The sequence below is a fragment of the Haematobia irritans genome, chromosome 4 (assembly GCF_050003625.1).
Source record: "Haematobia irritans isolate KBUSLIRL chromosome 4, ASM5000362v1, whole genome shotgun sequence".
NCBI classification, from domain to species: Eukaryota; Metazoa; Arthropoda; class Insecta; order Diptera; family Muscidae; genus Haematobia; species Haematobia irritans.
Genome location: NC_134400.1, coordinates 25,198,492 through 25,220,643, shown reverse-complemented (window position 1 = coordinate 25,220,643; position 22,152 = coordinate 25,198,492). Strand labels below are relative to the sequence as shown.

The 22,152-nt window shown below is 34.9% G+C and overlaps 1 protein-coding gene across 7 annotated transcripts in view; it reads left to right on the top strand.

Moving 5' to 3' along the window:
- The window catches only part of dysc (whirlin protein dyschronic), a 245,466-nt gene that overhangs the window by 162,711 nt on the left and 60,603 nt on the right, over window positions 1-22,152 (top strand). For all 7 annotated transcript variants that reach the window (XM_075304893.1, XM_075304895.1, XM_075304894.1 and 4 more), the window contains exons 3-4: window positions 8,735-9,573; window positions 11,199-11,331. In XM_075304893.1, coding sequence (XP_075161008.1) covers window positions 8,746-9,573; window positions 11,199-11,331 — 961 coding nt within the window. In that variant the 5' untranslated portion in view covers window positions 8,735-8,745. The remainder of the gene's footprint in view (window positions 1-8,734; window positions 9,574-11,198; window positions 11,332-22,152) is intronic.

Below are 22,152 nucleotides of genomic sequence, written 5' to 3'. Positions count from 1 at the left end.
GACGTCTTCAAATTTTGTTGTCATGAGACAAGATAACGTTGTTCATAGCCATGTGGGTTGTGGGGCCTAAAAATTCGATACAATATAAAAGAGGCTATTCGGCTTTAAAAAAGTGAATCAACGTTTTGGATCGATTAATCAAGTTTGGTGGTAGCGACAAATAGACTCTTTATACAGCGCAAAATAATTTCGTAGTTAAACTGAAGCTAAATTAAACTTATTTTTATTGCAAAAACAAACAAATTTTATATTTTTTTTCGACATATTCCACAGATCAAAAAATTTTCCTTTTTTTAAGTATGGCTGAAACATTTTGTGAACTAAACGTGGGTATAAAGTTCAATGGCCGTTCACATAAGTTCAATATGAACTAAAGCCGAAGAAAATTTTCGTACGATTCCCAAAAATTATTTTTATTGCAAAAACAAAACTTATTTTTATTGCAAAAACAAACAAATTTTATATTTTTTTTTCGACATATTCCACAGCTCAAAAAATTTTCCTTTTTTTAAGTATGGCTGAAACATTTTGTGAACTAAACGTGGGTATAAAGTTCAATGGCCGTTCACATAAGTTCAATATGAACTAAAGCCGAAGAAAATTTTCGTACGATTCCCAAAAATGTAAGAATGAACAACTGTATGGTTAAAATGGTCATGATTTGGCGCCAATGATTTTCTTCTTTACTTTTAGTTCATTTTAGTCACCATTTAACGAAAAAATTTTGTTTTTAATTTTGTTTTTAATATTATGCCAATATTTTTATACCCTCCACCATAGGATGGGGGTATATTAACATTGTCATTCCGTTTGTAACACATCGAAATATTGCTCTAAGATCCTATAAAGTATATATATTCTGGGTCGTGGTGAAATTCTGAGTCGATTTGAGCATGTCCGTCCGTCCGTCCGTCTGTTGAAATCACGCTAACTTCCGAACGAAACAAGCTATCGACTTGAAACTTGGCACAAGTAGTTGTTATCGATGTATGTCGGATGGTATTGCAAATGGGCCATATCGGTCCACTTTTACGTATAGCCCCCATATAAAGGGACCCTCAGATTTGGCTTGTGGAGCCTCTAACAGAAGCAAATTTCATCCGATCCGGCTGAAATTTGGTACATGGTGTTGGTATATTGTCTCTAACAACCATGCAAAAATCGGTCCACATCGGTCCATAATTAAATATAGCCCCCATATAAACCGATCACCAGATTTGACCTCCAGAGCCTCTAAGAGAAGCAAATTTGAAATTTGGTAAATGGTGTAAGTATATGGTCTCTAACAACCATGCAAAAATTGGTCCACATCGGTCCACAATTACATATAGCCCCCATATAAACCGATCCCCCGATTTGACTTGCGGAGACTCTAAGAGAAGCAAATTTCATCCGATCCTGCTGAAATTTGGTACATGGTGTTAGTATATGGTCTCTAACAAGCATGCTAAAATTGGTCCATATCGGTCCATAATTATATATAGCCCCCATATAAACCAATCCCCCGATTTGGCTTGCGGAGCCTCTAACAGAAGCAAATTTCATCCGATCCAGCTGAAATTTGGTATATGGTGTAAGTGTATGGTCTCTAATGACCACTCAAAAATTGGTCTACATCGGTCCATAATTATATATAGCCCCCATATAAACCGATCCCCCGATTTGACCTCCGGAGCCTCTTGGAAGACCAAAATTCATCTGATGCAGTTGAAATTTGGTACGTGGTGTTAGTATATGGCCTCAAACACCCATGCAAAAATTGTTCGAAATCGGTCAATAATTATATATAGGCTCCATATAAACCGATTCCCAGATTTGACCTCCGGAGCCCCTTGGAAGAGAAAAATTCATCCGATTCGGTTGAAATTTGGTACGTGATGTTAGTATATGGTAAGGGAGCCACCGTGGTGCAATGGTTAGCATGCCCGCCTTGCATACACAAAGTCGTGGGTTCGATTCCTGCTTCGACCGAACACCAAAAATTTTTCAGCGGTGGATTATCCCACCTCAGTAATGCTGGTGACATTTCTGAGGGTTTCAAAGCTTCTCTAAGTGGTTACACTGGAGTGTGGAACGCCGTTCGGACTCGGCTATAAAAAGGAGGTCCCTTGTCATTGAGCTTAACATGGAATCGGGCAGCACTCAGTGATAAGAGAGAGAAGTTCACCACTGTGGTATCACAATGGACTGAATAGTCTAAGTGAGTCTGATACATCGGGCTGCCACAAAAACCAAACCAAACCAATAGGATGGGGGTATATTAACTTTGTCATTCCGTTTGTAACACATCGAAATATTAATCTAAGACCCCATAAAGAATATATATTCTGGGTCGTGGTGAAATTCTGAGTCGATTTGAGCATGTCCGTCCGTCCGTCCGTCTGTTGAAATCACGCTAACTTCCGAACGAAACAAGCTATCGACTTCAAACTTGGCACAAAAAGTTGTTATCGATATAGGTCGGATGGTATTGCAAATGGGCCATATCGGTCAACATTTACGTATAGCCCCCATATAAACGGACCCCCAAATTTGGCTTGCCGATCCTCTAAGAGAAGCAAATTTCATCCGATCCGGCTGAAATTTGGTACATGGTGTTGGTATATTGTCTCTAACAACCATGCAAAAATCGGTCCACATCGGTCCATAATTATATATAGCCCCCATATAAACCGATCTCCAGATTTGGCTTGCGAAGCCTCAAAGGGAAGCAAATTGCATCCGATCCGGCTGAAATTTGGTACATGATGTTGGTATATGGTCTCTAACAACCGTACAAAAATTGGTCCACATCGGTCCATAAATATATATAGCGCCCATATAAACCGATCCCCAGATTTGGGTTGCGGAGCCTCAAAGAGAAGCAAATTTCATCCGATCCGCCTGAAATTTGGTACATGATATTGTTATATGGTCTCTAATAACCATGCAAAAATTGGTCCACATCGGTTCATAATTATATATAGCCCCCATATAAGCCGATCCCCAGATTTGGCTTGCGAAGTCTCCAAGAGAAGCAAATTTCATCCAATCCGGTTGTAATTTTGAACATGGTGTTAGTATATGATCTTTAACAACCGTGCCAGAATTGGTTCATATCGGTCCATAATTATATATAGCCCCAATATAAAACGTTCTCCAGATTTGACCTCCGGAGCCTCTTGGAGGAGCAAAATTCATCCGATCCGGTTCAAATTAGGAACGTGGTGTTAGTATATGGTCGCTAACAACCATACCAAAATTGGTCCAATCACACAAAAATTGGTCCATATCGGTTCATAATCATGGTTGCCATTAGGGCCAAAAATAATCTACCAAAATTTTATTTATATAGAAAATTTTGTCAAAATTTTATTTCTATAGAAAATTTTGTCAAAATTTTATTTCTAGAGAACATTTTGTTAAAATTTTTTTCGTTTCATAATAAAATTTTCATCATTGTCAAAATTTTATTTCTATAGAAAATTTTGTCAAAATTTTATTTCTATAGAAAATTTTGTTCAAATTTTATTCGGTTCATAATCATGGTTGCCACTCGAGCCAAAAATAATCTACCAAGATTTTATTTCTATAGAATATTTTGTCAAAAGTTTATTTCTATAGAAAATTTTGTTAAAATTTTATTTCTGTAAAAGTTTTTGTCAAAATTTTCTTTCTATAGAAAATTTTGTCAAAATTTTTATTTCTGTAGAAAATTTTGTCAAAATTTTTTGTCTACTTTGTCAAACTGAATTATATACGTATTGGATCGATCTTTTTTGATTTAATATATACCACGTATGGACTTACATACAATTTAGAAGATGGTATTAGGAGGTTTTAAGATACCTTGCCATCGGCAAACGTTACCGCAACTTAAATAATTCGATTGTGGATGGCAGTGTTTAGAAGAAGTTTCTACGCTATCCTTGATGGAGGGTACATAAGCTTCGGCCTGGCCGAACTTACGGCCGTATATACTTGTTTTGTCTAATATATACCACGTATGGACTAACTCACAATTTAGAAAACGATGTTAGGAAGTTTTAAGATTCCACAACCCAAGTAATTCGATTGTGGATGACAGTCTTTCGTAGAAGTTTCTACGCAATCCATGGTGGAGGGTACATAAGATTCGGCCTGGCCGAACTTACGGCCGTATATACTTGTTTCCTATGTAGTTTTATTGTTAACAACGACCCTGTAATATATGTAAATGCCAAAAGGAATCCCTTTAAGGATGCAAAAAATGCCATCCACAAAAAAAAACACATTCAAATGAAATGACCTTTTGTGTTGTGCACTGAAACAAAGGAGAAGCCAGTGAACAGAAAAAAACACCCTAGAAATTCTCTGCCTTTTTACAGCATATGTTGCTTTCATTGTTACCATGACGATGATGGTGTTCATAACAGAAGCTGTTACTGCTTCTGAGGTCAAAACTCAAAACCACATATTCACCTTAATAAAAAGGACTCTGGCCACAAAAGCCTCAATTGAAGAAATGTCATAGAAATACTTAAATCTTGGAAATATTCTCGTATAAAAAGAGCCTGCTTTGCTATCTGCTCAGAGGGAGAGAGAGAAATAGGAAATAATTAAACCCAGAACATCAAATGCCAGGATACAAACAATTTCAATCGATAATTTAATTAAAGGAATATTTTTTTACATTTCAGAATGGAAATTCTATAAATTGAAAACAAGAGAAGAAGAGAAAGATTTGCGTCATTTAATTTAATTTTTTGCAGTTTAGGGTGGGAAATGCTTTATGGACCTGACAATGTGTCCACCATCCAAATCGACGATACCGGCTGAAAACACATCCATCTTCCCTCGGGGTATGATTTCCACGTGGGAACCTCTTTCGAGGAGGACCCCACATGGTACGTGGCCGTTTTCGTTTAGTCCGCATCCAGACTAAAGTTTACATTACTCATGTCAACTTTTTTCCTGCGAAGAATAACTGGGATGCCTATAGCATCGACATCATTCGTGACGTATTCGTCTTCGTAAATGCAGTTTACTGAGCTGCATTTCTCCATACGGTGCAGCTACTTTCGGAAGTATCCGTGACCAGAAAGCATCTGAGTATATGTCACTTCCCCATATCTTCTCTCCCCCTTATTGTATGTCGGTGTGTCCATCTGCCATTTGTCTCGTTTCTCCATAGTGCCTACCATCTCTGGTCTCTTATTGGATGTTCGGTATCAAGTCTGTTGCACTTTGTTGTTTTTTGCTGCTCAATCGCATGGAGATCTTTTGGTATTGTCCCTGATATTCCTAACGCAGCTTCCCCTCATACTGTGTGGTAGTCTGAAGTGATTCTCAGAGCTGCCATTCTCTGTCCTAGCAAAAAATACTTCAGCAGTAAGAGTTTAGTTGCGCTTTTTGGTATACAATAAAGTAGGCAGTGCATCCACACTGCACGAATCGGTGGCAATAACGTAAACGAGTAATCAAACTAGTTTAGGATAATTCGTTTACGTTATTGCAACCAATCCATGCAGTATAGATGCATGAAAGGTAGTGCTGTTTTCTTTCACGCCAACAATGCTATACTCAAGATTATATATCACTTCTGAGCAATATTTCTATTTTTATTAGCAATTATATCAGCGCTCTGTAGAAGCTGCTCTAAATCGGGACATCGCCCAGAAACATCAGCGCTGATTCGGTTGTTTTGTAAGCAGTTGGTACTACCTCTCTCCCTTACAATACTTCTGAAATAGTGCACCATTTTTTGCTGGGGTACTGATAGTAGTTTTTTTCCTCTAGTTCGTCTCTGAAGGATTGAAGCCAGGATCCCGCTTCCAGAGAGGAGTCTACAATTATTCATCTTCATGGGTATCCTTCTTGGAGCCACCGTGGTGCAATGGTTAGCATGCCCGCCTTGCATACACAAGGTCGTGGGTTCGATTCCTGCTTCGACCGAACACCAAAAAGTTTTTTAGCGGTGGATTATCCCACCTCAGTAATGCTGGTGACATTACTGAGGGTTTCAAAGCATCTCTAAGTGGTTTCATTGCAATGTGGAACGTCGTTCGGACTCGGCTATAAAAAGGAGGTCCCTTGTCATTGAGCTTAACATGGAATCGGGCAGCACTCAGTGATAATGGAGAAGTTCACCAATGTGGTATCACAATGGACTGAATAGTCTAAGTGAGCCTGATACATCGGGCTGCTAACCTTCTGCTTGGAAGAGGGTCTCCTATGTTTCCCATCAGTCTACTCAATCCAGTCGCGACGTTATCATAGCAGCATTTTCCGCTGCGTACTCTACCTGCTTGGAGTACGTTAGTTTAGAGCAGCGTACGAAAACAAACAAAACAAAACGTTTCCAATTGTTTCGTTTCGTACAATCCACATATCCAAAACGAAACGAAAACCCAAGATAACGGCATTTGCCTTTCGGTTTGTATTGTTTTTGTTCGTGAGTGGAAACCAAACCTAAACTGAAAAGTACTGCGGTGCTTAGTACAATATAGAAAACAAAGCAGTACACATTGAATGCAAACGTTCCATTAAGTCGTTGCAAGAAGAAAAAACTTGAATGTTATTAATTTTTGTTTTGCATTATTTATTCAATTTATTCTTGGAACAATAGCACCTTTTATGTTGGTAAATAAGATTGTTTTTAACATTTTTATCATCGCTTCACTCAGCAAACGTTTGCAAAGGTTTTATTCCCATTTCGTTACCGAACGAAAAACTTGGCGCCGCAAATCCGAAGAGCATAAAAGCAATCTTTTCGTTTCGTCTCTTTTGTTTCTGAAATGTTTGTTGTTTTGTTTTTGTCTGCGTACAAAACGATTGACGAAAATTGAGAAGTTTGTGACTTTAAACGATACGTACCTCAATCGTTTCGTTTGTTTTCGTACACTGGTTTAGAGTCCAGTCTTAGTCCCAAGTACTTGATTGAGTGCCTTATTGGGATTACCCGTGACCAGAAAGCATCTGAGTATATATCACTTACCCATATCTTCTCTCTCGCCCTAATTGTATATCGGTATGTCCATTTGCCCTTTGCCCCGTTCCTCCATCGTACCTGCCATTTATCTCTGGTCTCTTGTAGGATGTTCGGTATCAAGACTGTTACGCCTCAAAATCCGTTTGCTGCCCAATCGCGTGAAGGTTCATTCGGACACAGGGCGGTATGTGGAAGTTATTCTCAGATCAACCGTTCTCCGCACTGAAAACAGTTTTTCGTTCTAGTCTGTCTTTGTGGGGTAGACGCCCAGACCTCGCTTTCAGAGAAGAGTCTACTGTTAGTCATCTCCACGAGTGTCCTTCTTCTGCTTAGAAAAGAGCTTCATATGTTCCCAATCAGCCTTCTAAACCTAGTCGTGACATTATCGTAGCAGCTTTCTCCGTGATCTGTTGGCTTTGCAGGATACACGAAGAGATGCCCCATGATGTGACGCGATTGTCCAAAATTCGGGAAAACATCTTCAATTGCCGGGCTCAGAAGGGAGAGGTACCTATTTAAGCACCTGGAGGGAAACTATTAAGTACCCGATCTTAGCTGAGATAGCACCGACCTGGTCTCTCTATGAAGCCGTCTCTTATCGTCACTAATAGGTTGAAGTCTTCCTCCAGTACAACGCTGCACTGGTAGGAATCTATGGACTTCTGAACTGCTGCGGTGTGTGCCGCCCTCAAGCCGTCATCTTTCGGTTGGTATTCTCCTGCATGTGGCATGGTTTTGGTGGTGGCAGTGTTGCCCCACCGATACCATTTTGAACTCATGTTGAAGATGCTGCTCTGGTGTTTTAGAGTGACATCCAGTGGTAAACCGCACCTTTTGACGATTTCTCCATTGGATATCACTAATACTTGGAGTCCAAATGGGGGCTGCATAATCGGTTTTTACTCCAAACGTTTTTAGCTACCATTTCCGCATGTTTACCAAAGAGGAACAGGAAAGGTCACACCAAGAACCTTGGGTTTCTTACATGTGGGGATACTCTGGCCACGAAGTGGGTATCGAGTTCCAGGTTCACTTCCTTGGTCCGCTATGTGAAAATGATCGCCGTCGATTTAGGGGCAGAAAGTTTAAGATTCCTGTCGACAAAGAAGTCTCTAAGTGCAGAGGTGATCAGCCGAACATCTGAAGGTGGGAGGGAAGCTCCAGCCACGTAAAACTTAAAAAGGAGGGGGGGACAGTACACCTCCTTGTCTTTTCTCCTAGGCGATCTTTTGCTTCTGAATTCCACATAGGACTGTCTGCCAACCATGTAGTTCGCCAACCATCTCTTAAGATGGTGGTATGGTCCACTGCAAGCGCAGTGGTCGTACTCCTGCCCGGGCGGAAACCGTGCTGATGTTCTGTCAACATTAGACGTTCAGGGATGTTTGTGAGGGCTTCTGTCTTGTTCTCGTCATCTCTGACCTCATGTCTTGGCAATAAAGTTTGCACTATGTTTCGCAAATCATTCTCGTCCATCTTGTACACCGGACCTCTCGTGCTGAGTTTTTGTACAACTATTTGGTATCCTTTGAGACATCAAAAATAATCCTTAGGGATTATTGTTTATGTCTCATCATCTCATTATTGTTTATGTCTTATCTCCCTTGCTCTTACTTCAACTGGATAGTAATTTTTTCTTTGCCTATATGTATGTATTTTGTTCTGTCTCTGCGTCACCCCTAAGTCTTAATTTAACTTATAGTCAATTTCTAGTATATTCAAAATGTTGAATACGATTATAAAAACACAATCTAATTTTTTTTCATTGTTTTCATTTCATTTCAGCCTGACTTGTAATGCGCCTTGGGGGTGGTGTACCATACGACGGCGACCACCCGACAATGAGCGCTGCTGGCAACGACTATGCCGAATTATGCGATCTTGGACCTACGCGATGGAGTTCGCGTGGCTATTACCATGTACCACCACCTGCGGCCCACAGTTCATCACTGCATCCTAGCATATTGCAAACATCCACCCAATCGTCATCCAGTGTACCAACTGGTGGATCAGCCGGTCTCACAGCCCATCACCTGCGTGCTGCACCGCCCACAAGCAGTTACGAAGCTGAAGATATTGCAGCTGCATATGGTATGACCACACCGCCAACCGGCCTAACCGATCTACCCAATAGTTACGCAGTTAATTCACGCATAGGCAATAGTACGAGTTCATTGCGCACCGGCCCATCATCAGCGGCAGCAGTTGGTGCAGGCACAGGACGTTCAGGTTTATATTATTCACCGCCCGGAACATCGTATACGATCATTGAACGACCTCATTCGCCACACTATTATTATAATTCGGCGGGTGTGGCCACCAAGGGTGGTTCATTGCCGGGCCGTGGTTCTGCATATTTGTCCTCATCATCACCTTCGAACTATTTGAACAGTATGAGTGGGACATTGCCTACCTCAACTGCTGCAAGACATGCAATGAATTCCGCTTCGGCCATGGCCAATGGCAATAAGAAACGGCCCATATCACCGGAGCAGGTACTGCGCATGTTTGGCGCTACCCAATCGTCTTCAGTTCCTACTAGCAGCTATCATTATAGTAATGGTACAAGAGATCGCACCGGTCGTCGTAGTCCCGCCAGCAGTCCACCATCAACAACGCATCAGGTGAGTGTTAAAGTTGTCCAAAACCAATTTTGGACTATGTCCAATTTCAGATCTGTTGGAAATGGAGTTATCCAGTTTGGAGGAGGCTATACGCTTCAATGCTTTGAATAAATGCTGAAAATCTTTTGGGAAAGAGAGTTTTTCGTTGCTGAGTTTGGCGGATCTGATATAGTTTTGAATAAAATGTTGTCTCGGCTGGACTTTTTTTTGTTGTTGGGAGTTTGCAAAGTTGTGGTATCTAGGGTAAGATCCTGATGGATCCTCTTCGGTATGTTGGTTTCTCTTTCTTTCTCTGCCGTCTTCCGGTTTCTTCGATACGCTAAGCATTTCATTAATTTAATTCATGCATAATGCTGCTTTCCGAAGTACTGACTGCCATATCACTAGGGCCTCTTTCGTCCGCTACATTGGTCGTTGAGGTATTCATGCGATATAGGTATTCATCTTTGGGGGAGAGTCTATATTTCCATAGTTTCCTCAAATTTCTAGCAGTGAAATAACTGGTAAGATCAGCAAGGTAGATGTTTCATCGATTGTATATTCATCAACAATGGGCCCGGATGACATGAATGTACTGTCGTCCACATATGATACAATCCCAACTCCATAAGCAGGCGTGGAACAGAGGATAAGTAGAGGTCGAACAATGCCGGAGATATCACCTCACCTTCGGGAGATGATATGTTTCACTCTACGGGGTCTCGACTTTTTATTTCTAAATTCCAAACACGACTGGCACATGCACGGATAATTAGTGACCCAACAGTTGATTCCTGCTTGTAGGGACGTGCTCTCGATGTCCTAGAATAGTCTGGCATGGCTGACAGCATCGAATACCTTCGATAAGCACTTTATGATGGTTGGCAGCTGGAAAACTCTCCACAAGACTGGGGTGCAGTAGTGCTGCAAGTGTCTTGGCATGTGTTCCGCTTGTGATCGTCCACTATCTTACAAATCTCTAAATTTAGTTCCCTGATTCTTGGATCAGCAGGGTTAGCAAGACGGCGGTCATCACGCTCGTCTACGTGCCCCATCACCTTTGCCTGGGGAATTCCACCAGTGGCCATGAAGCAAGTGGGCAACATGAACATGGGAAACGGATGGGAAAGTGATCCCAGTTGGTTTTCTTTTGGATGATGAAGGTCCATCGTCGAGTGAGTTGTTGGGAATTATGGAGAGGTGGTCTGATCCCAGTGAAATGATGTCTTGCCAGGATATGCCGCTTATTAAATCAGGTGACGTTACAGATATGTCTGGCGAACTCGGTGAACGAAGAGGTGATTGCTATAATTGTAATGGAGGTCTCTTCGGTCGCAGAGTTCGCCAGATATATCTTTAGCGCAAAATGTGGAGTCATCTTCCTGCTCTGCAAAAGCTAGGTCTTATTTTGATAACTGTACCCTTTACTCAGAAACTAAGTTTTATCACCAGTGTTGTCAACTATTGGGGTCTGCAAGTAGTTCAATCAAACGACAAATTGTTCACAAAAAAAGCTTAATTTATTAATTATTATTTTTTTGTATAAATATTTTTAGTTAACTGAGTCAATGACAATGAGAAACACTTTTTTGAATCAATTCTAATACAAAATGTAATTTTCCTTGTTTGTTTTTTGTTTTCTTCAGATATACCGAGAAAGAGAACGAGATCGCAGTATGACAAATATTCATGAATTAACCACACGTACTGTAACCATGTCCCGTGATCAACATATAGATCATGGGTTTGGTATATGTGTTAAAGGAGGTAAAGACTCAGGTAAGTTTGAAAATATCGAATAATAAAACAACTTTTCATCTAAGAAAATGTTTAATACGAAGGATACGGATTAACAAAATTAAACTATTTCAAATTAAATTCATATAACAAAATACCAATAAACAATCAACAAACTAAATAGGAAGTTCTTCCTGCACACAGAGAAGAATATGGACAACCCAAATATGTTTCAAGAGCAAAATGGATTTTTTTTTTGACGGGGCATATAAAACATGTTTGTGACAACCATGTTATTTCCTTACTTAATTCCTCTCCAACTAAAAGGTACTACACAAATTTTAGTATAGAAATAAAATTTTGACCAAATTTTTTATAAAAATAAAATTTGAATAAAATTTTCCATAGAAATACAATTTTGACATAATTTTCTATGGAAATAAAATTTTGTAAAAATTTGCTATAAAAATAAAATTTGTACAAAACTTTCTATAGAAATAAAATTTTGACAAAATTTTCTGCAGAAATAAAATTTTGACAAAATTTTCTATAGAAATAAAATGTTGACAAAATTTTCTATAGAAATAATATTTTGACAACATTTTCTATAGAAATAAAATTTTGACAAAATTTTCTATAGAAATAAAATTTTGACAAAATTTTCTATAGAAATAATTTTTTGACAAAATTTTCTATAAAAATAAAATTTTGACAAAATTTTCTATAGAAATAAAATTTTGACTAAATTTTCTATAGACACAAAATTTGAATAAAATTTTCCATAGAAATACAATTTTGACACAATTTTCTATAAAAACAAAATTTTGACAAAATTTTCTATAGAAATAAAATGTTGACAAAATTTTCTATAGAAATAATATTTTGACAAAATTTTCTATAAAAATAAAATTTGTATAAAATTTTCCAAAGAAATACAATTTTGACACAATTTTCAATGGAAATAAAATTTTGACAAAATTTTCTATAGAAATAAAATGTTGACAAAATTTTCTATAGAAATAATATTTTGTCAAAATTTTCTATAAAAATACAATTTTTACAAAATTTTCTATAGAAATAAATTTTTGACAAAATTTTCTACAGAAATAAAATTTTGACAAAATATTCTGTAAAAATGAAATTTTGACAAAATTTTCTATAGAAATAAAATTATTACCAAGTTTTCTGTAGAAAAAAGAGTTTGACAAAATTTTCTATAAAAGTAAAACCTTTAAAAAATTTTCTATAGAAATAAATTTTTGACACAAGTTTGTACACAGAAAAAAATATCACCAAAATATTTCCAATTAAAAAGTTAATTCATGTTGAAATTTTTTTCAATTAATAAATTAATTGATACAATTAACTTTTTAATCATGATAGAAACATTAAGTTAATTAAGTCAATGATTGAAAATTTTAAAATTTTTAATTAAAAAATTAATTGATACAAATAACTTTTTAATCAAATTCGGAAGACTAATTCAGTTAAAAAAAGTGCTGATTTTTTTAATTTTTAATTAAAAATGTATTTCAAACAACCATTTGTTAATCCATATAAAAACTCTAAGCCAATTCAGAAAGTAATTAAAAATAGTTACTTTTTTTAAGTCATAAATTAATTGAGTTTTGCAATCAACATCAATTAAAATTTTGATTGAATCAATTAAAAAATTAATTGAAATTTGCTAAAAAAAATCAATTAATTTTTTAATCAAGAATTTTTTCTATGCCCAAATAAAACTGTGATTGATACTATCATTTTCGTGATTGAAGACATTTCAAGTAAAAATTTAATTGGATCAATTAATTTGGTGATTGAATCAGAAAATTTTTTTTTTGTGTGTATAGAAATAAAATGTTGACAAAATTTTCTATAGAAATAATATTTTGTCAAAATTTTCTATAAAAATAAAATTTTGACAACATTTTCTATAGAAATAAAATTTGGACAAAACTTTCTATAGAAATTAAATTTTGACAAAATTTTCTGTAGAAATAAATGTTTGACAAAATGTTCTATAGAAATAAATGTTGACAAAAGTTTCTATAGAAATAAAATTTTAACAAAATTTTCTATAAAAATAAAATGTTGACAAAACTTTCTATAGAAATAAAATTATGACTAAATTTTCTATAGAAATAAAATTTTGACAAAATTTTCTGTAGAAATAAAATTTTGACTAAATTTTCTATAGAAATAAAATGTTGACAAAATTTTCTATAGAAATAAAATTTTAACAAAATTTTCTATAAAAATAAAATGTTGATAAAACTTTCTATAGAAATAAAATTATGACTAAATTTTCTATAGAAATAAAATTATGACTAAATTTTCTATAGAAATAAAATTTTGACTAAATTTTCTATAGAAATAAAATTTTGACAAAATTTTCTATAGAAATAAAATTTGGGCAGAATATCTACTGAAATAAAAGTGGTACAACATTTTCTATAGAAATACAATTTGGACAAAATTTTCTATAAAAATAAATTTTGGCCAAAATTTCATATATAAATAAAATTGTGACAAAATTTCCTTTAGAAATAATATTTTGACAAAATTTCCTATAGAAATAAAATTTTGGCTAAATTTCCTATAGAAATAAAATTTTCTATAGAAATAAAATTATTACAAAGTTTTCTGTAAAAAAAAAAAATTACAATATTTTCTATAAAAAAAAAATTGACAAAATTTTCTATAGAAATAAAATTTTGAACACAATTTCGATAAAAACAAAATGTTGACACAATTATCTACAGAAATAAAATTTGGACAAAATTTTCTGTAGAAATAAAGCCATCCTGCCAATGGAGGGAATTAAAAAAAAAATAAGTTTAATTTTTTAAGACTTTTTCTTAAGAAAATTCATATAGAGCATCTACCCAGCAAAAAAATTTGGAAGTTCTTCCAAAGGCACAACTTTAAAAGCACTTCCAGAAGATGTACTCCCAATGATGTTCTTTATTTTAACTACACAGGAAGTTCTTTTCATTCAATTTTTTATAACATTCTTTTTTCATATTTTAATGGGTAATTTTAGCTTTTTTGTTTCAAATTGGTTAAAAACAGAGTAAGAATTCATAAATTGGTACAAATTATTTAAATTTAAAAAAAATGCTAAATCCAATCTGAAAAAATTGTGAATTTTGAAAATATTTGAGATCAAACGTTTCAGACAAGCGTTAGAACGCATAAAAAATTATAAAAAAATATTTATTTAAGAAAATATTACAGAATTTTTTTAATTTACATACAAAACATTGAATTCGGATCACACCTAAAGAAGTAATGCAAATTCAGTGCACCGGCTGTTGAAATGAAGGACTTCCATCCTATGACAAGCCCATGTTAAATTCATCGCTTCTGCGTTAATTTTGCACCACTTCCGGATCCAAAAAGAACATTTTCATTACTTGTTTGGTGGCGCTTTTTTTGCTGGGTATGAATGTGCTTGTAAATTAATGTTTGTGTAACAACTTTCACTTCTTTTTGCTGAGAATAATAGAAACAATGGGGGCTGCATTATATAGAAAACAAGGAGAATGAAAGACGCAACGTATTAAATATGAAATTCAATACAGACCATCATATTCAACTGAAGGCACATTGGATGCCACAATCGAGTACTCGATAACAAAAATAAAACACCATCTCATCAGCCAATATTTTCATTCATAGTGAAATTTACGTGTTTTACTAGCCACGTACCCAATAGGTTTCCTTTACAAAACCCTTTTGCCAGGCTTTCCTTGTTGTTGTGTTTTTTATTCTTCCCAAGTAATAGACTAAAATCAATAGGTTTTTCTATTCTAAGACTCTAATAGCAAAGAATAAATATAAGCTCCCCACAATATCGGATCAGTAGAGGTGTGTGTGTGTGTGACATGTGTTGTTATTGTGACTCAATTGAGGGAGAGTCGACATTCTATAGATTTTCTGAGCAGTGTTTTCAGTATAGGGGATTTTTCCCTAAATTGGGGATATTTTTTCGTGAATGGCGACGACATTTTTGAGTTGGGGCTTGGGAATTTGGCTGGGAATTTCCATAAATTTGGGGATTTTTGTGGGGATTTTTTTGAGGTTTAATCTTTTTTACGAAAATGTTTTTTCTATAGGAAAATTTCTATTTCAAACAATTTTGCAAAAAAATTATTTCTATAGAAAGTTTTGTTGAAATTTTATTCCTATAAAAAATTTTGTCAAAATTTTATTCCTATAAAAAATTTTGTCAAAATTTTATTTCTATAGAAAATTTTGTCAAAATTTTATTTCTATAGAAAATTTTGTCAAAATTTTATGTCTATAGGAAATTTTGTCAAAATTTTATTTCTATAGAAAACTTTGTCAAAATTTTATTTCTATAGAAAACTTTGTCAAAATTTTATTTCTATAAAAAATTTTGTCAAAATTTTATTCCTATAGAAAATTTTGTCAAAATTTTATTTCTATAGAAAATTTTGTCAAAATTTTATTTCTATAGAAAATTTTGTCAAAATTTTATTTCTATAGAAAATTTTGTCAAAATTTTATTTCTATAGAAAATTTTGTCAAAATTTTATTTCTATAGAAAATTTTGTCAAAATTTTATTTCTATAGAAAATTTTGTCAAAATTTTATTTCTATAGAAAATTTTATTTCTATATAGAACATTTTGTCAAAAATTTCTTTTTTTTATATCGAAAATTTTCCCAATTTTTTTCTTTATTCATTCATAAATACAAGGAACTTCTTTACCACTACACTGCAAGCATGTAGGAAGGAGTTCATTTTACTGTCTTTAGTTAAAATATCAATGCATGAGGTCTACGATTGCCTGATAACAATGCTTCGTGACCACGGTTGCCAATCGATCCAAAAATTTATTTTTATAGAAAATGTTGTCAAAATTTTATTTCTATAAAAACTTTTGTCAAGATTTTATTTCTAAAATTTTCTAAAAATTTTATGTATATAGCGAATTTTATCAAAATTTTAATTCTATAGAAAAATTTGTCAAAATTTTATCAAAATTTTACTTCTATAGAAAAATTTGTCAAAATTTTATGTCTAAAGAAAATTTTCTCAAAATTTTATCTCTATAGAAAATTTTGTCAAAATTTTATTTCTATAGAAAATTTTTGTCAAAATTGTATTTCTATAGAAAATTTTGTCAAAATTTTATTTCTATAGAAAATTTTATCAAAATTTTATTTCTATAGAAAATTTTATCAAAATTTAATTTCTATAGAAAATTTTGTAAAAATTTTATTTATATAGAAAATTTTGTCAAAATTGTATTTCTATAGAAAATTTTGTCAAAATTGTATTTCTATAGAAAATTTTGTCAAAATTTTATTTCTATAAAAAATGTTGTCAAAATTTTATTTCTATAGAAAATTTTTTCAAAATTTTATTTCTATAGAAAATTTTGTCAAAATTTTATTTCTATAGAAAATTTTGTCAAAATTTTATTTCTATAGAAAATTTTGTCAAAATTTTATTTCGATAGAAAATTTTGTCAAAATTTTATTTCTATAGAAAATTTTGTCAAAATGTTATTTCTATAGAAAATTTTGTCAAAATTTTTTTCTATAGAAAATTTTATCAATTTTTTTATTTCTATAGAAACCATTGTCAAATTTTTATTTCTATAGAAAATTTTGTCAAAATTGTTTTTCTATAGAAAATTTTGTCAAAATTTTATTTCTATAGAAAATTTTGTCAAATTTTTATTTCTATATTTTGTCCAAATTTTAGTTATAATATAAAAAAAAATTTTTTCAAAATTTTATTATTTTTTTAAATGTTGTCAAAATTTTATGTGTATTCTATAGAAAGTTGTGTCAAAATTTTATATCTATAGAAAAATTTGTCAAAATTTTATTTCTATAGAAATTTTTGTCAAAATTACATCTACATATTATTTTTGTAGGTGTATTTTTGCATGTTGTCATTTGATATTGTGTGCATATTAGCCCCTCCACCATATCCCGGTGACACAGTGTGGCTCTGTTTGGTTTGGCTTTGTACCAGGGCATGTGCCACGCCATGCGATGGGTATAGTGATTTTTTCTACTGATTTTTTTGCGATTTGTTCAATTGTAGTACACGGAAACTAGTAGAAAGTAATACTATTTATTTCTAAATAGTTATTGATTCTAATAATAACAAATAGAAAAAAATTTCAAGGACCTAATATGAGAGGATTACTATTAACAAGGAGCTTCTTTATACTTTCATAATTGATTGCGATAAATGAAATGTATTTTAATTACTATCGAATGATAGCGGGGTGGTTGAAGATGTCGCTTAGCAAAATTGTCTATATTTCTTAGTTGTAAACAATTATATACGGCCGTAAGTTCGGCCAGGCCGAATCTTATGTACCCTCCACCATGGATTGCGTAGAAACTTCTGCGAAAGACTGTCATCCATAATCGAATTTCTTGCGTTGTGGTAATATTTACCGATGGCATGGTATCTTAACACTTCTTAACATCGTTTTCTAAACTGTGAGTTTGTCCATACGTGGTATATATTAGACAAAAAATGTTATGTAGAGGTAAGTCTACAAATAATTTCGAATCGATATGGACTTTTGCGTGGTACGTGGAGAGCCAGAATTGAAATATGGGGGTCGCTTATATGGGGGCTACAATTATGAACTCGATATGGACCAATTTTTGTGTGATTGGGATCGATTTATCTGAGAGCTATATACAACTATAGACCGGTATGGACCTAGTTAGGCATGGCTGTTAACGGTCATATACTAGCACAATATACCAAATTTCAACTGACTCGGATGAAATTTACTCCTCCAAGAGGGTCCAAAACCAAATCTCGGAATCGGTTTATATGGGGGCTATATATAATTATGGACTGATATGGACCAATACCTGCATGGTTGTTAGAGACCATATACTAATAACACGTACTACATTTCAATCAGATCGGATGAATTTTGCTTATTCACCGGAGGTCAAATCTGGGGATGGGTTTATAGGGGGCTATATATAATTATGGTTGTTGGATACCATATACTAACATCACGTACCAACTTTCAACTGAATCAGATGCATTTTGGTCTCCAAGAGGCTCCGGAGGTCAAATCTGGGGATCGGTTTATATGGGGGCTATATATAATTGTGGACCGATGTGGACCAATTTATGCATAGTTATTAGAGACCATATACTAACACCATGTACCAAATTTCAGCCGGATCGGATGAAATTTGCTTCTCTTAGAGGGTCTGCAAGCCAAATTTGGGGGCCCGTTTATATGGGGGCTATACGTAAAAGTGGACCGATATGGCCCATTTGCAATACCATCCGACCTACATCAATAACAACTACTTATGCAAAGTTTCAAGTCGATAGCTTGGTTCGAAAGTTAGCGTGATTTCAACAGACGGACGGACGGACATGCTCAGATCGACTCAGAATTTCACCACGACCCAGAATATATATACTTTATGGGATCTTAGAGCAATATTTCGATGTGTAACAAACGGATTGACAAAGTTAATATACCCCCATCCTATGGTGGAGGGTATAAAAAACTTCGGAATATTAACAAAGGTTGTCATTAAAGATGGTATACAAATTGCAATATCAGCTGATATTCCAACAAGTTTCGGCACCATCGAACTCAGCACGCGTCAACCAAGAATGGTTTCAAATGAATGTTAGGTACGACCTTGTGGTTAGCATGCCCGCCTTGCATACACAAGGTCGTGGGTTCGATTCCTGCTACGACCGAACACCAAAAAGTTTTTCAGCGGTGGATTATCCCACCTCAGTAATGCTGGTGACATTTCTGAGGGTTTCAAAGCTTCTCTAAGTGGTTTCACTGGAATGTGGAACGCCGTTCGGACTCGGCTATAAAAAGGAGGTCCCTTGTCATTGAGCTTAACATGGAATCGGGCAGCACTCAGTGATAAGAGAGAAGTTCACCACTGTGGTATCACAATGGACTGAATAGTCTAAGTGAGCCTGATACATCGGGCTGCCACATAACCTAACCTAACCTAACCTATGTTAGGTTAAGAACGCGAAATTCCCTTTGGTGAGTGTGCAAAATACCTTGGGATTATTTTGGACAGGAAGCTGAACTAAATGCTTAATATTGAAGAATTGGCGAGAAAACACACGGTAGCTTTGTACTCGTGCAAAAGGAAAAAAAAATGAGAACTAACATCGAAAATTGTTTATTGTCTGTGGTTAGACCTATAATGCTATATGTGGTCTGGTGGCCGACACTTCAGAAGCCGAAAAGTTTAAATAAAGTTCAGCGTATGGCGTGCTTATGTATCTCAGGCGCATTCAGTAAGACAGGAATAGATTCCTTAATGCATGCAGCAGTCAACTGCAACAAAGGATGTGCGAGCACTATCGCTGTGGTCAGAAAAAGGGGTACACCTAAGCCAGTATTCGGTTTGCTGTGCGCTTTAACCTTCTATTAGTCCATGTGTCTCTAATAAGTTCCCTAATTTGTTTCCAATCTGGGTCCGGTCCCGAATCATCTCTTCACCGAGTGGGTTAACCGTTTGCCGAATGAAGACAGGGCGGTGACAAAGGTAGTTTTCCAAGGTCTCATCATCCTCAAAACATGTCCTAATGCATCCTCCTCTCCTGCTTCTATTCGTCCCGGTCATTATTCCCGAAGCCGTCCTATCTGTCGCCTTATTCTTCTTGAGTAAGTCTGTAGACACTTTCTTGTCTGGGCCACCGCATAGTATTTTCGTCGAGTTGCGGGCCATTGCATTGATCCGCATCGTTTATTGTGACGCCCGTGTCCATTATTCCAACTTGGTACGCGTTGCCTTTGTTCACTTCCCTACGTTCCTCGGTCTTATCGCCGGTTCATTTGTCTTTACGTTTCCTCTTACGAGTATTCCGGTATGTGCCGACACCTACATGATTGGGATCTCTTCATATTTCGAGTATTCGTTGATCATTCTTTTGCCATCTCATACGGTTCGCGATCGAACCGTAATATCTGCTATTGCTTTCATTGCCCTCCGGAAATCTGTGAAAATATTCACTTTTTGTGGCCTCGAGTCTTTCCCGAATCTTTTAACACCTTCCCTCATGGCACACATTTCTGTCTGCAGGATTGTGCTGTGGTCCGGTAATCGGAAAAGGATCACGATGTCTGGGTCCTCTACATATAAGCCCAGTTCAGTATGTTAGCATGCCCACCTTGCATTCAAACGGTGGTGGGTTCAATCCCTGCTTCGAACGAACACCAAAGAGTTTTTTTAGCGGTGGGTTACCCACCCTCAGTAACACAGAAAAAAATTTCACGAAAATTTTTCCAATTAAAATCTTAATTGAGTTTTAAAAAATATTCAATTAAAAATTTAATTGATTCAACAAATTTTTTAACTGAAACAAAAATTAATCACACAAATTAATAGTATCAATTAATTTTTTAATTGGATCAATTAATTTTTTAATTGGCTGTTAATTATGGCCTGTTCCTGTATATCGAACGAAAGCTTTCTTTCGTATTCCAAACGAACGAAAATTGATTTTTGTTCTTCTATTTCGAAAGGCAAGTCACTTCATATTTTGTTTTCGAGCAATAAACGAACAAGAAAAAAGTAAAAACATTGTTAACATTTGAATGAATTCTCAGGCCAAAAATTTAAAAATACTCATTTTTAATAATCAATGTACTCTCATACAAACGAATCGAACTTTCAAAAATATAAAAACTCAAATTCATTCGAATTCGAGTGACTGCCTTTCTTTCGAACTGGGCATTATGCCCTGTTCCTGTATATCGAACGAAAACTATTTTTGAAAGTTCGATTTTCTATTTTTGAAAGTTCGATTCGTTTGTATGAGAGTACATTGATTATTAAAAATGAGTATTTTTAAATTTTTGGCCTGAGAATTCTTTCAAATGTTAACAATGCTTTTACTTTTTTCTTGACACTTATTGTATATGTTCGTTTATTACTCGACAACAAAATATGAAGTGACTTGCCTTTCGAAATAAAAGAACAAAAATCAATTTTCTTTCGTTTGGAATACGAAAGAAACCTTTCGTTCGATATACAGGAACAGGCCATTAATCTTTCAATTAAAAAATTAATTGGATCAATTAATTTCGTGATGAATCAGAAAAAAAAGTTTTGTGTGAATGCCGGGGACATTTCTGAGTGTTTCAAAGCTTCTCTAATGTGGTTTTATAGCACTGTGAAATGCCGTTCGGACTCGGCTATAAAAAGAGATCTCCTTGTCATTGAGCTATACATGGAATCGGACAGCATTCAATGATGAGAGAGAAGTTCACTACTATGGTGTGAGCCTGAAATATCGGGCTGCCAGTATACCTAAGCTAACCTGTCTGTGTAACAGCTATGCCCCTCTAGTATCTGTTCTGTCCAGCGTTGCCAATTTAGCTTTTTTCCCGCTAGATTTGGCTTTTTTTGAAGACGTTTAGCGGGAAAAATATGCATTTAGCTTTTTTTCTGGCTTTTTTTCATGACCCTTTTAGCTATTTTTGGCTTTTTTTATTTTCGACATGTTCCTATTGAAATATGGATAAGACTTCGTTTTTATCTGAATTGTGAAATGTGAATTGATTTGTACACTGAACAAATATTTTCGTGAGGCCGAAGATTTCATGTCCTTAAAATATGAACGCGAATTTTGGTTATAAATCATTGGTGAATTTCTCTTACATAAACTGTTTTCCTTGTCCAAAAGCCGATAAAGTCGTTTTGTCCTTATAGTTAAGTGATTCAACTTACAAATGGGTATCTTTTCATGAAACATGAAATAGGCTTTAAATATGTGGAGTTTTTGTATCTTGACCACAAACCAAAATAGCGTTCAAAAATATAAGAGGTTTTTTAACATTTTATT